General features: G+C 36.2%; 1 protein-coding gene and 1 long non-coding RNA gene across 2 annotated transcripts; both read left to right on the forward strand.

Moving 5' to 3' along the window:
• The first annotated feature begins 7,719 nt into the window (after positions 1 to 7,719).
• Positions 7,720 to 11,102, forward strand: LOC149194717 (uncharacterized). Its single transcript, XR_016254558.1, has 3 exons — positions 7,720 to 8,292; positions 8,592 to 8,692; positions 8,902 to 11,102. It is a non-coding gene; the product is annotated as an uncharacterized LOC149194717 (long non-coding RNA).
• A 1,206-nt stretch (positions 11,103 to 12,308) lies between these two features.
• Positions 12,309 to 14,799, forward strand: LOC149194718 (uncharacterized protein C24B11.05-like). The gene is made up of 8 exons (XM_089407770.1): positions 12,309 to 12,352; positions 12,414 to 12,529; positions 12,645 to 12,742; positions 12,916 to 12,953; positions 13,263 to 13,350; positions 13,563 to 13,787; positions 13,860 to 13,925; positions 14,613 to 14,799. The coding sequence occupies exons 1-8, from the start codon at positions 12,309 to 12,311 to the stop codon at positions 14,703 to 14,705; spliced, it is 768 nt and encodes a 255-aa protein (XP_089263896.1). The 3' UTR covers positions 14,706 to 14,799.
• Positions 14,800 to 15,279: the final 480 nt, after the last annotated feature.

Below are 15,279 nucleotides of genomic sequence, written 5' to 3' on the forward strand. Positions count from 1 at the left end.
CATACAAATTCGGTCACATATGTGCATAAATTGCAACCGCACACCAACAAACGGACCGGTGTCCATATATATATATCAATTTATATTATATCGATTTGATTCAAGAACTCACTACAGCAAAAGCGCAATACGGCTGTAACTCAAGCCTATAAATATATATATGGAACGGCTGTAACTTCAAAGCTTACCTCCCAAGACAGTCCCGGTGCCTATTCTACACAAAGGTTCATATATGTAATGCAGATATACCTCTGCTCAACGATATAATTCCGGTCAACGCATAATTGCAGTCGCCAAACAAACGGACCTCTTTAATAGAGCGCAGGCCCACACAACATCTTCAACAATTAATATCGATCTTTTTATGCCAATACAGCACCTCGGCAATTACCATACAACAGGCATATAAACACCGAAACCCAACTGGCTATTAAATATGCGCAGATAATATATCAGGATTCAACAATGGACAGCTTCCAAGCATAACTGTGACTTCAAGCCAGTATTCCATCAACGACAGGCAAACTATTTCAATAATCATTACATGGTATATGCGCACGAGAAAACACATAAGAACCATTGGCGCCCACGCAATTTTAACATTATATGTCATCAATTGCTGCCACCATAGGCAAACCATATCTCAGAATTCATTAAACTCAAACATATTCATATTTACAATAAAACAACCATTCCCACAGAGTTTTCTTCATGGCCAGATATGAAAATCTATGGCCCTTTTACAACTGCCAGAAGGTTTCCAAGGAGAAACCTTCCTCACTTCTCACACTCCTCTTCTTCTCACACAATGCCTAATTTATTAAACTTAGCATGATAAAAATCCCAACTAAAGCTCATGCAATGCATACACATGGAAAAGCATTTTTTTGTCTTTTTCCATCTTTTTCCTATTCTAAAATAGAAAAGCTATCTTTATCCACATCCATCACTTTTATGCCTAAAAGCTCTTTTATTTGAGAATATCTAATAAAAGCCTAAATGCATGACCCCTACTTCTATTATTTACAATAATTTCTTTTTGAGTCAAATGCTCCTGCATCATACTCCCAAGGTAGAAAAATTTCATGGTCTCCTGATCATGTGTTCAGCTTTATGTTTCAGCTCCATGCTTGCCTGGATCCCATATCTTGTACTGTAACTTTCCATTTGCCTCTGCTTTTGTCTGTTCTTCTCCAGGTCTCCATATTTTATGCTGCTTTGCTCCACTAGCCGCACTCTTGCAATCTTCTGTTGTCTTCTTCTTGCTGCTTCTGGTACTTCTCTTCTTTGCTGATGTCTTTTTCTGAGACACTTTCAGCATGATTCTTCTGATTAATTCAATTTCCTTGTCCAACAAATCTTCAACCTGCTGATTTCTTGCCTCTATGCTGCTCTCTATTCTGACTTTCTCAATTCTTACTGCCACCCAATCATCCACCCTCTCTTGTCTTCTGGAACAGAGAACTTCTTTCTCCTTTAATTGACTGTTCAGCTGAGTCAAATGTTTCTCAGCACCGGCAACAATTCCTGCATTCACAGAACACATGTTAAAACAAAAATCACAAGGCATCAGTGCCTTACTTCCCTCTGCCAGTATCTCAGTATGCTGTTCCATCCCAATCAGCACATCAGTATGCTGATTTGCCTTCACCATGAGATTGTTAGCTAGTCCTTCCTTCTTACTATCTTTAGCTTTATGATTGTCATTCATAAAGATTCTCTTCCCTTGTTTCTCCATCCAATCAGTCCTCTGTCTCTCCAACTCTCTTCTTTGGAGATCTAGTTTCCTATACAATTCAACAACTTCATTAGGAGTAGACCTTGGAAATTTCACATGATTTTCTATACCTCCACTAGTTTTTGACCAATCATCAGCTGGTCCTTCTCTTTCTCCCTCAACATCCTGATTAGACTCCTTCTTCTCCATCTGCTTCTGAGATCTTGCTAACTCATTATCGATCTGAACAGCTTTCAGGTTCAATTCTTCTTGCACAAACTCTAAAGTTTGTTTATCTTCTTGTTCTGTACCTGCAAACATGCACAACTCATTAGTTTTAAACCCACAAGACTTTTCAGTCTTGACTGCTTCCTTCAACATTTTTCTTTTAATATATCTGCATGTGGGAATTTCAAACTCCAACTCTGGCGCAAGAACTCTAAGTCCCTTTCTCAACAAGGCAATCATAATTTGCTTCAACCTCCTCTGCAACTGTCGCCAAATCACTCTCTTTCCCTTCAGTGGAAAGATCCATTTTCTATTTTGATCTTTCTGCTCCTGCAGCCATTCTTCCATTACCTGCAATTGTAACTTCATTACTGCAATCTCTCTTTCTCGAACTCCTGCAGTCATCCCACCAGCTAATTTTCTTTCACCTGCAAACATCCACAAATTGTCAGATTTAAAACCATATGACCCTTTGGTCTTACTTGAAGTTTCAGTCTTCAAGCCTTCATTTTCACTATCTCCCAGAAATTCTCTTTGTTCTGGTTCACAGATGTATTCTTCAACTTCTTCTGGACTTATCTTCTTGCCATTTAGCTTGGCATCCTCTTTCTTCTATCCTTTACCGTGGCTTTTTCCTGAACCTCTGCTATGACTATCAGTAGTCATCTTCTCCTTCGCCATGAGTTCCTCACCTATGAGTTGCATGAAGCCTCTGCCACAGCAAGTTCTCTTGCTGCCATTTACCTCACCAATCCTTCCCTCAGGATCTGGTCTTTTGGTAATCATTGGTCCTCTGCTGGAACCTTTCGAGCATCCTCTACTACTCCTGTAGGCTTCTCTTATCTGCAACTTTATTCAACCTCTATGATTCTCCTTTGCAACAAGCCTCTGCAACAGCTAGTCCTCCTGGTTGCAATCTTACCTCACTAAGCTCTCCTCACTTAGTCTTTTCGTAAGCACGGTCCTTTATCTGGAACCTTCTCCTGAGCAACACCTTTGCTCCCTCTAGGCTTCTGCAATCTCCTTCTCTCTCCTGAGAACACTTCAGTTGTCTTCTCTATCCAATTTCTTATTGGATTCTTCAGGTTCACTGCCACTTCTCTGCAACCATAAACTTCAATTCACAAATTTCAAATCAGAAAAATAATCTCACCTTTAAGATCTTGCATGATCTTGTCTTTCGTCTTCTTCTGCAGTCCTGTTTACCTGTGGAGTTTGCATATCAGATTTAAAAATCATTCATCACACACTCAAAGAAACATACTTCAGTTTTCCACTGTAATCATGTAAAACAAACTTTCCTCAACAAATTGTTCTCGCTCTGATACCACCTGATGCAGCCCAGGCCTCTCCCAAGCCACAACTACCAGGATCTTTCTCCTATCATGCATATAAAGCTTATTTCCTGATGTTGAATCTCTTGATTTACTAAATTCATTCACAATTCAATAAACTGTTCAGCTTGGAGTTGCAAACTATTTGTGCGCTCTTTATGAAACTCTTAAAAGAAACATCTTAAAATAGACTTGCGCACACTTTAAGAATGGCCATGCGCATATAATTATAGTCTGGACTTTTTATAACCAAAGCTCATGCATATATTGTGTAGGAAGGCATATATATACCTTGGCAGTCCTACATACAAATTCGGTCACATATGTGCATAAATTGCAACCGCACACCAACAAACGGACCGGTGTCCATATATATATCAATTTATATTATATCGATTTGATTCAAGAACTCACTACAGCAAAAGCGCAATACGGCTGTAACTCAAGCCTATAAATATATATATGGAACGGCTGTAACTTCAAAGCTTACCTCCCAAGACAGTCCCGGTGCCTATTCTACACAAAGGTTCATATCTGTAACGCATATATACCTTTGCTCAACGATATAATTCCGGTCAACGCATACTTGCAGTCGCCAACAAACGGGCCTCTTTAATAGAGCGCAGGTCTTCACAAGATCTTCAGCAATTAATATCGATCCTTCTACGCCAATACAGCGCCTCGCCAATTACTATGCAACAGGCATATAAACATCAAAACCCAATTGGCTATTAAATATTCGCAGATAACATATCAGGATTCAACAATGGACAGCTTCCAAGCATAACTGTGACTTCAAGCCAGTATTCCATCAACGACAGGCAAACTATTTCAATAATCATTACATGGTATATGCGCACGAGAAAACACATAAGAACCATTGGCGGCCACGCAATTTTAACATTATATGACATCGATTGCTGCCAACAGAGGCAAACCCTATCTCAGAATTCATTAACCTCAAACATATTCATATTTACAATAAAACAACCATTCCCACAGAGTTTTCTTCAAGGCCAGATATGCAAATCTATGGCCCTTTTACAAACTGCCCGAAGGCTCTCAAGGAGAAACCTTGCTCACTTCTCACACTCCTCTTCTTCTCACACAATGCCTAATTTATTAAACTTAGCATGATAAAAATCCCAACTAAAGCTCATGCAATGCATACACATATGGAAAAGCATCTTTTTGTCTTTTTCCATCTTTTTCCTATTCTAAAATAGAAAAGCTATCTTTATCCACATCCATCACTTTTATGCCTAAAAGCTCTTTTATTTGAGAATATCTAATAAAAGCCTAAATGCATGACCCCTACTTCTATTATTTACAATAATTTCTTTTTGAGTCAGATGCTCTCGCATCAGACAGTCAGGTAATGATGAAGGATGACAGAGGGATTATCAGCAAAGGTATCATATTGAGAAGGAACGGCGACGAGGCAATGAGGGAAGATGCTAGTGGAGGTAATGCGGCAAAGCTCGGACGTGGGAATGACTGCAGGTGTCAGGTGAAGCGAGCGACGAGAGAGAAGGAGAATCGACGGAGGAGACATCATAAAGGAAGGCGAGATAAACAGAGGAGAACATTAAACAATTGTACCGAGGATATGCAAAGAGACAGAGCAGTGAAAGCTCTGGGCAGGTTAATAGTAAGGTAGAGAAGGCAGAGAAGACAAGCGGACAACGTCGGAAGGAAGTATCGAATGGCAACAAGGAGGAGAATGAGGAACGACGAGGGTGAAGACAACAGAGAATGGAGAAGCCAAGGAAAGAAGGGGAAAGGAATCGAAGAGGGAGAAGCGACAGAGGAGTATCAGACGATCCAAGATGACACGGAAGAAGAAGTAGAAATGTTTGACTCGGACCAGGATAGAGAGGAACAACCGCGCAAGAAGATATGGAAGGATGCGGGGTCAGCAAAGGATAAAATATAGGAGGACAGGGAGTAGGTAGATAGGAGCAACAAATGGCAAGAGGAGAGAGGGGACTTCGGAAGCACCTCAGGCATGAAGAGTCAGGGAGGTAGGGGAAATTACAAGAACAGAGGAAGAGTAGGATGGGGATGAGGACAAAAAAGCAGAGGAAGAGGAGGATTGGAAGGGAGACAGGTAGAGAATGAACCAGCACCAACAAGAAAATATAGGAAAACATTAAAGAATTCAGTTTGCGGAGGAAGCCTACTGTGAGAACACCAATAAAGACATCAGAAGGATAATCCAGCATCTAGAGGAAGAAGCGACCCAAGGGTAATCAAAGTCAGAAATGGAAGACCAGGAATACCTCCTCCCGGATCCAGGGAACACAAGAGGCCGCATGTCTCTATATAAACAGGCCTTGCATGTTTACTGGGTCATGAAAAGGTTGTTGGCAATGGCGATGGAGCAAGTGGCCATGGAGATGGCAGAACTGTCACAGGGAATCCCAAACTTGAAGAAATAATTGCAAAACATTCTAGTCACTCTGATAATGTAAGATAAAAAATTGGAGGAGATTCAGTAGCTGATCAAGGAAACCAACCCGGGCATAAAGAAAGAAGAGGAGCAGCAGGAAGTCATGGCGGACTAAGACTAGAAGATATGTATATACTGTCTGTAGTTTTTTGTGAAAACAGTTGAATAGTTTAGTTTCTATTTTCAGTTACGAATGCAAACAAGAAGTAGTAGTAATCTTTTCGAATGTATAGTTTACATAGCATGGACAAGAAGAATCAGTATTTTTTGTTTTTGGATGGCTGTCGAAAACTTAAGGTGGCTAACAGACCCGGTTTCTCCTCGAGGCGGGTTGAGGCCACCATGAAAATGTAACGGTTTCAATTCGAAGTAATGGAAAAAGAATTGTCCCTCCCTAGTTTACAAAAAAAAAAGATAAACTATAAGCAGATTTAAAAATATAAATCTATCCCTATTTCACATATAGAATTGTATATATTAAAACTGTAAGGAAATATAAAATTATAAATCCATCCCTAATTCACATATAAATTGTATATTTCTATCAATTGAATATTTATATTATTATTTAACTCATACTTATCAATAAAATCAAATTTCTTTTATATAAAGTTACATTATTTAAGTTTGTATTACTAAATTATCAATTTTCATCTCATGTGTTATTTGAAAAAATTATGAAAAATTTAACACACTACTAAAATTGGTTATATTAAATTGACATGTACACCAAAAAAATTAACTTGAGGAAATTATAAAAAAATTAAAACATTATTATAAATTAGTTATATTAAGTTGACATTTTTTTATGTAAGAATAATGAAAATATTATATTAAGTAAAAGATTAAAATTTATTTCCTAGTGTTTTGTTCTTACTAAAAACAATTCAATTTTTTTTTATCAAGATTCTCTTTCATTATCTAAATAACCAGGGCCATGTTAATATACAATTGTGCATTATTTTTATTTAATTTATGGTTTTATTAAAAAGATATATCCAAGTTTTTTAACAACTATTAATAATATTAAGTAATACAATTGTGTTTGATAATGTCATATGGTTCTTATCGGTTGAAACAAAGTTGTGTGTGAATTGATCGAGGGTAATTTTGGGAAAAATCAATTTACAATGATATTTTTTAGAAACTTTATAAAAGTTTAGAAATATGTTCATAAAATAAAAAATTAATGCATTTTTTTTTAGTGTAAAGTGATTACAAACCATTTGTGTTTATATTAGATAGTAATTAATATATAATTTTATTTTTCAACTTATTTATATTTATTGTACATAGTAATTAGTGATATAATATATAGTAATTAATACTAGAGTACACAATAAGAGGGGAGACATTTCAACTAATCATATTTAAGATAAATAGAAATAAATTTATTTAAAAATAATAAATTTAAATTCATAGTATTAAACTTTAGATAGATTTTAAATTTTCTAATAAAAAAATTAATAACAAATCAATCAAAAAGTGAATATGTTATATTTGGCCAACAACAAATATAATAAATCTCACTTCACTTAATAATTATTATTATTTTTAATTATTTTAATTTTTTTTAAGAAATTCAAAACATCGTATTTGATACTCATGTGTAATCACAAATACTTATAGCCATAGGAACAAAAATAAAAAGTAAACTAACACCAGTGAAATAACCAACAAGCTACGTATTCTTTCCTTTTTCTCAGTTAATTTGAGATACACAATTAGTGAAGGAAAATTGTATAATCTCAAATTGAAAATGAAAAAAGATAAATTTAATAATTATCTTCCATGCACTCTTTAAATCTGAGTGTGTAAACATGTTAATTTATTTGCCGACATTGAAAAGCACACTTGGAATTTGTATGGTGTAAACACCTTAATTTATTTGCTTCCATTGAAAAGCACACTTGTTAGGCCGATAGGCCTTCCTTTGAGTGAGCCTTTTCGTCGTCCTTTTGCTTCTAAGCTTGACAGCTGGCGTACACATTCCGTGGGCAAATTCTTCACATCTGTCATGCAATTTATGTTTTTCCTCGGCGATTTCGGGGAACTACCTGTTTTGAAGCCTCTGGATGGCCTCTAGGCTTCCGGCTTTACTGGTGTGGTGGCCTCGCGGCTTACGCTTTTAACGGTGTATTTAATGCTTATCATGGTTCATCATTACACTGGGAGCCCAATGATATGAAATCGTTAAATCTAGCATGTTTTTGCTAAAAGTGGGGATTCGTTTCGGGTTTACTGCAAATTTAGAGTCGAGTCATCGTCCGCTTCAGGCTTTGGGGGCCTATGAAAATGCCGGAGTCACCTCTCATTCTACCTCTCTTTGCTTCCTCCCATGGTGAAGAAGCTGGTTGGGGCTTTGAAATTTCCACGGAAAATGTAAGAAAATGCAGGTGTAATGCAGTAGAAGACGGAGGGGCGGAAGAGGCATTCATGTCAGATATCCCGTGTGAAATCAGAGCGGAAAGATTGAGAAATTATTGAAGGCATTAAGAAGCGATTTCCGAAGCAGAGGAGTTATTTTGACTAAAATGTTTATAATATATAATTTGGTTGGGGTAAGTAAATGCTCTATTTCTTCTTGAGTGTCTCAGAGTGGGGATGCATGCTGTTTTATCAGATGGATGAGCGAGCTATGCTCTCATTTAATCTAATATTTGTATTTCTTTCCTTTCCATCTCTGATTCCTTGGTTCTAACTTATTTGTTTCTATAATTGTATGCTGATTCTAAAATATTTGTTCTGGAAGCGCTTTCAATTTGTTGTGTTGTCTCGTTGTTTCTCTGTTTCATGTTATATGTCTTATGTGTGTTATATATGTGAAATTGTCTGGTTTTTGTGTGTTCATGTGCTCTAGAAGCGCTTCCAATGTGTTGTGTTAATGGGTTTTGAATCTGTGAAAAAAAACGGAGCATTGGGAGCTGAATCAACTCACACGTTGGATATGGAGTCAATGAGGTATTTGATTTTTTGGTTTTGTTTTACTCTCAGTGGGCAGTTTTTTTTTCCTCTTCTTGTAAATTAAATATTATTATGTCATTCCACTTCTTTGTGTTATTATTATGTCATTCCACTTCTTTGTGTTTATTAGCCGACATTTTTTTAATTAGATGTTGGTATTGTAGCAAGAAATTTTAATTTATTTTTATACTTTTCCTAAATTACAGGTAGCCGATCTCATTCTCTTCGTGACAAAATCAGTGTAGGGCAAATCTTCCCCTACATAAATTATAGGCAGCTAATCTCACATCTCTGTTTCTTCAAAAGAAAAGAGTAACTTCTCCCCTTATTTCCTCAGTTTTCAGCGTTAAGAGCAATAAATTACTGTTAAATAAATGGTTTCATTGACATTTTTAGTTTTTTCATACCTAATTAAAAATTGCTCGTAATGTTTCAGAGGAGAGTAACAGTGTATCTAGGTTTTAAATGTGAAATTGTTAAAAGTTAGGGAGGTTGGAAATGAAATCTATAACTATTGTATTCTCATTTCTCTGCTTTGCCCTTAGAAGATGTTTTTTCTTTTTCTTATTTAATTGACTATTGTTAAATTCATTGCAGCTGTAGCCAGACTTAGCTTTTTTAATAACAAGCGATTTTAATATTTTTGTCTTTTTTTATAAATTATAAATTGTTGGTTCCAACATCAACGATCTCCTTGTCTTGAAAAGAAGAGCAGTAAAGGGAAGTTCCTTCCCTTATTTTCCCAGTTTTGAGGGTTCAGAGCAATATTACTGTTACATAAATCGTTTTCATTGACATTTTTAGTGTTTTTCAAATCCAATTGCATATATCTCATCATCTTTGAAGGCAGTGTGGTGTTGATTTATAGCTATTGTATTCTCATTTCTCTGCTTTGCCATTAGAAGATGTTTTTTCTTTTTCTTATTTAATTGAGTATTGTTAAATTCATTGCAGCTGTAGCCAGCCTCAGCTTTTATAATAACAAGCGATTTTAATATTTTTGTCTTTTTTGTAAATTATAAGTTGCTGGTTCCAACATCAACCATCTCTTTGTCTTGAAAAGAAGAGCAGTAAAGGGAAGTTCCTTCCCTTATTTTCCCAGTTTTGAGGGTTCAAAGCAATATTACTGTTACATAAATTGTTTTCATTGACATTTTTAGTGTTTTTCAAATCCAATTGCATATATCTCATCGTCTTTGCAGGCAGTGTGGTGTTGATTTCCAGTTTAGTCACATGACACTTTTAGTTTTTTTTAGTCTTAGCAGTTTTTTTTTGTTTTTCTCCTTTTATAATAGCAAATTAAATGCTGTGGTATCCATTCTGCTCTACTTTGAATAGGCATATTTCTTTTAACTAAATAAATATTATCATATTCATTGTGATGCTTTAGTCCGAACTGTTTTTATTTTTTTTTAAATTTAGATATTCTTATTTAAATTTAGATATTCATAGTTCGTCTTCCGTGGGCCTCTAGTAAAAACTTTTAGGAATTGTCCTTACTCAAATAGCTTGCATCATATAACAAGACAAGTTTGACAAGCCATCAAGTGCTATTGAAAAAATACCGTGTCAAGTCCGACCCAAAGCCTCTTTCTTATTGTCTTATTATCTTTCACTTGTCATAGCTTTTTAAATACAATTCCTTGTTCTCATGTTTTCCTTCTTTGTGAGCATTCCTCCTCATCCTTGTGTTCACTTTCTCTTCTTGTTTCCCTTCCTTGTGAGCATTCCTCCTCATCCTTGTGTTCACTTTCTCTTCTTGATTCCCTTCCTTCTGAGCATTGCTCCTCATCCTTGTGTTCACTTTCTCTTCTTGTTTCCCTTCCTTGGGAGCATTCGTCCTCATCCTTGTGTTCACTTTCTCTTCTACATCTTCTCTTGTGCCATTAAAGCACATGTTAAATGTTAAAGCAATTGTTGCAACAATTTTCACTCTATTTTATTTTATTTGTGTTTTTACGAAACGGAGTACTCTAGAAGCATCCTTGCTATGGTAGTAGTTCACTCTTTTTCAATGAAGGTTCTGCAAGCTATATCCTCCTATAACTATTAATATCATGGAAGCTTGTAAAGGTTTACTTTTCCTACCTACTTCCATTGGGCATTTTGCATATTGCTTTTGCCTTCCTTCCTCTCTCTTATTTTTTCTTTATACTTTTTATTAGGCCAGTGATGGAAAACTTGGCATCCTCATCCATTTCCATTCACAACCATGTCACACTAGCTTATTGTTTATACTCTTTACAACCATGTCACACTAGCTTATTGTTTATACTCTTTATTAGGTCAGTGATAGGGAATTGAACTTGGCATCCTTACCCATCCCCACTCACAGCCATGACACTAGCTTATTGTTTATACTCTTTATTAGGTTAGTGATAAGGAACTTGGCATCCTTGTTCATCCCCACTCAAACCTCAAATTTCAATTGAATAACCATTAATAATGGATCATTAAAAGTTGGATGATTGATAAAATTGTCGATAAAAATTAGATGATTTTCTCTATGGTTGCTTGAGATCCTTCTTCGATTCCTTTTTATTGTATTGGTGCACCCTTCATTCATGTTCTATGGGACTTTTAATATACTCATAATTGTTTATTGTCTATGAGGATTCAATCCAAATTTTCCTTCCCTTATCAACCCATTCTCCCCTGTTTGTGTTCGCTTTTCATTTTAACATTTTTTGGAATTGATTTCTTATCTTGCATTTGCCATGTGCCATACCCCAAACTATTTTCCCTTTTCAGTTTTATGCTTTTTGGAATCAGTTTCTTATCTCGCATCCAACATGTGTCAGACTCATACCCCAAACGTGTTGGCCATTGCACTATAAATTTTGTTCAATGTTTACCCTTTTCACATGAAGGTTGTACGAGCCATGTTGTACTATATCTAGTAAGAGTTTAAGACTCTATAGAACTTTAGATTTCCTTGCCCCTTCATTGGGCCTATAATTTTTGCCTGCCTTTATTTTTTTCTTTTTTATATTATATTTAGGCCGATAGGCCTTCCTATGCATCAACAATCGTCAACACTTTTACCCTGCTCCGTTGGATCAGGTGAGACACTTTCAACTGTTGATTCGAAGTGTGACTGCTTTTTCCAAATATCGGTTGAGTTGCCTTTTTTTCACTTACCGCTTTTTCTCATTCTTTTATGTCACTCTTGAAGATATTCTTTGTTCTGCGAGTTGTTGTTGCGGTTCTTTTTCCCTGGCTTTTGGCAAGCACTGTTCTTGTTGCTGTTCTTCTTCCCTGGCTTTTGGCAAGCACTGTTCTTGTTGCTGTTCTTCTTCCCTGGCTTTTGGCAAGCACTGTTCTTCCACAATAGACAGGTTTTTATTTTGGCACATGTAACTACCGTTGAATGTAAAGCAGACTATTTTCCTTCAATGAAAGAACCAATTGATTTTCCTTGACGCGGGTAGATTGAATCAAATGAGACAGGTTGATTAAGCTTGCGTAGATTTTAATTCTCCAGTTTCTATAACTTCTCTGCATATTCAATGTGATTTTCAGAATCTCAGAGCAAACATCAATTGCCTCTCTTTTCTTCCAGTTTTGTTAAAATCAAGATCTCTGTATTTAGGAATTTTGTTATATGAATACCATGGAACTCTCAACCACTCAATTCGATTGTCTGCTCTTCGGAATGTGTGGCGTGAATGCAGAAGAAATCGTGGATTCTGTTTCAATTTTAAAGTTTTCCGCATAGCTTTAATTGGATTTATCATGAACATTTTGCCACTGTTTTTTTTGTCACAGATTTGGACGATACTCTGTATCCTTCCAGTACAGGCATAGCTACAGCCTGCCGCAAGAATATTGATGGTATGCTGTGAATTAAGTTTTAGATACAGATTAATTTTGCCTTCCTCTATTAGAATTCAATTGGTTTTTTTTTTCCCTGGATGCTGTGTCATGGATTTGATTAATGTTGTTGCAGAGTTTCTTGCACAAGTTTTCGGATTCAGCAGAGAAATTGTTTCCAGCCTCCGTACAGAATTTTATAAAACCAATGGGAGCACTCTGGCTGGGCTGAGAGTAAGTTCGTGCCCCGCCCCCCTTCCATTTTCAACCTGCAAGAAAAATTAATTCTTATTCACTCCCCTATAAGCATCACCATGTGACAACTTCTTGGAGCAGAATAGAGGTATTATTGATTGGAGGATTTAGGCTGTTTGATTGTGACTAATAACTGTTGTTTAAAATTGCAGAAACTGGGCTATGAGGTTGATGCAGATGAATATCACAGGTACAATTCTATTTTGCTTGTGCTATGAATGATTTTGTCTGTGTCACATTTTTCCTTTCCTACAATGAAAATCAATATAGAGTGCTGTGAGAGACCCTAAATATTTTATTTCAGAAAAATAGAAATAGGTTTTCAGCTTTTCTATTTATTTTTGCATGGCATTCATGCTTAAATTGTATTATGGCTTACTGAGGAGATTCAACTCTGTTTCTCCCATGAGATAATTAAAATTTATCTGGCTAAGTGCATATGCTTTCTTGACATTTTGTCAAACTAATCTTATACATGTGTATTTTTCTTAATTTCTAGATTTGTGCATGGGAAGTTGCCATACGAAGTCATTAAACCAGACCCTGCCATTAGGAGCATTTTGATGAGCATGCCTCAAAGGAAATTGGTACGTACTTGGTACTGAGTTGCATAAATTCAATTTTTGGATCAGCTTCAATAGGACATAAAGCCTTATAAGCGCAAACACAACTTTATAAGGTTGCATCCACTTGCATAGTTGAAGTAGATCATGCTTGAAAAATACAGTAATTGGTATTATTTCTCCAAGAATGAAATGAAACTAATCCAACCATAACTGCTGTTCGACCTTATGTGCAGATATTCACAGATTCAGACAAGATTCATGCATCTAAAGTCCTAAAGAGACTAGGCTTGGAAGACTGTTTTGAGGATGTTATCTGTTTTGAGAGCCTTAATATGGCTTATCGTTTTAATCAGCAAACTGATGAATGCAAACTCAGTACCTCCCCTGTTTTTATCAAGCCCTCAATTGAAGCCATGAAGCGTGCAATCACAATTGCAAATGCAGATCCACAAAGAACAGTAAGTTTCTAGCATTTGCCTTTAATTTGTTTACATATTTTTACAGTGATCCTTATTCCAACTCTTTTGCAGCTCTTCTTTGATGACAATATCCGAAACATAGCAGCAGCAAAAGAAGTAGGCCTTCATACAGTCCTGGTAAGCCTTTAAATGACCTAGTATATATTTTATCAAATTGCAGGAAACTTTATAATTCTTTGTGACTTACTGGGAAACGATTAAGACGTAATTTATTAGTAACTGAAAAATAGAGGGGAAAGAGAGTTGTGCATTATAAATTGTGAAAGCTATCTTAATAGTTTAGGGTTTGCAGATTTCTGTGGGGTTGATTTTGAGTGTGAGATGCCGGAAATTCCTCGGTAATCATTTTTGAATGTAAACGTTGTTTGGACAACGATGAGTCTTGGGATTCAAAACGTTGACATTCAAAAATGATTAGATAAGTGTTGGTATAGATTCGAAACGTTGGCATTCACAAATGACTAGATGAAACTTGGTATAGATCCGAAATGTTGACATTAAAAATGACTATTGTAAAATTTCCAGCATCTACCCTAGTATTTCTTATTGTTCACAGCGCTGTAGATTCACATTACCAGCACTTCCATTCTGTAGATTTACATTTCAGCGTTTCAATTCTGTTTATTTGTTAATTTCATTGCTGTGATTGTTTAATTACAGCATGTGTGTGAGTTATTTTTACACAGGGTGTAGATCAGAGTGTGGATTTCATTTCCTTCCGTCGCAGCATTAAAAAAATATGGCATACGTGTGTTTTTATAATGTTTTGACACAGTCCAACGTCAAATATACAATCTGTGACAGCGCGTGTTATTCTCCGTTTATGGTAATGGGGTTGGCTTACAGGACGGGTGCGTAGGCTTTGTATATGTGAAATTGGATCTGGAAAAGTACTAGGAATCATACGTTTTGAACTAGATTTTAATGGCGTGATTAAATTCTTTGATTGGAACGCGTTTCCAATTCATTTACAAGTGGGTGAAGTCTTCCATTTCAAAGTGCGCGAGGTTTTAACAGTGCAGCACAACAGATCCGATCTCATCCATATTTACTAATTCGAAGAGGAAACCGATCTCCAGATCGAGGTTCAGCTGCTTATCATTTTATTTAGCTTGGTTAGTTTATCTTGTGGAGAGATCCGTGGAGCGGATCATTTACAATTTTGTATTGGCTGTATTATAAAGCCGTGTGCTCTGATCCTGGGAAAGGAATAATAGACAGGTTTTTATTTTGGGACATGTAATTACCGTTGAATGTAAAGCAGACTATTTTCCTTCAGTGAAAGAACCAGTTGATTTCCCTTGACGCAGGCAGATTGAATCAAATGAGACAAGTTGATTAACCTGCGTAGATTTTAATTCTCCAGTTTCTATATGTTTTCCTGCTCCCAGAAGTGGCAAGGCCCGCCACAACTGGGACATTTAGCTAGATTAAACCACAGCGCTGTAGATTTACATTACCAGCTTCTGTA

This window comes from Pinus tabuliformis, chromosome 2_2, assembly GCF_031772625.1.
Source record: "Pinus tabuliformis cultivar Carrire ecotype Pingquan chromosome 2_2, CPIR1, whole genome shotgun sequence".
In the NCBI taxonomy this organism is placed as follows: Eukaryota; Viridiplantae; Streptophyta; class Pinopsida; order Pinales; family Pinaceae; genus Pinus; species Pinus tabuliformis.

Excerpts from the sequence above, each read along its gene's own strand:
- LOC149194718 (XM_089407770.1), top strand. The coding sequence starts at position 12,309 with ATGGAACTCTCAACCACTCAATTCGATTGTCTGCTCTTCGGAAT. Across the intron at positions 12,743-12,915 it reads GCACTCTGGCTGGGCTGAGA|AAACTGGGCTATGAGGTTGA; the intron begins GTAAGTTCGTGC and ends TTAAAATTGCAG. Across the intron at positions 13,351-13,562 it reads GCATGCCTCAAAGGAAATTG|ATATTCACAGATTCAGACAA; the intron begins GTACGTACTTGG and ends CCTTATGTGCAG.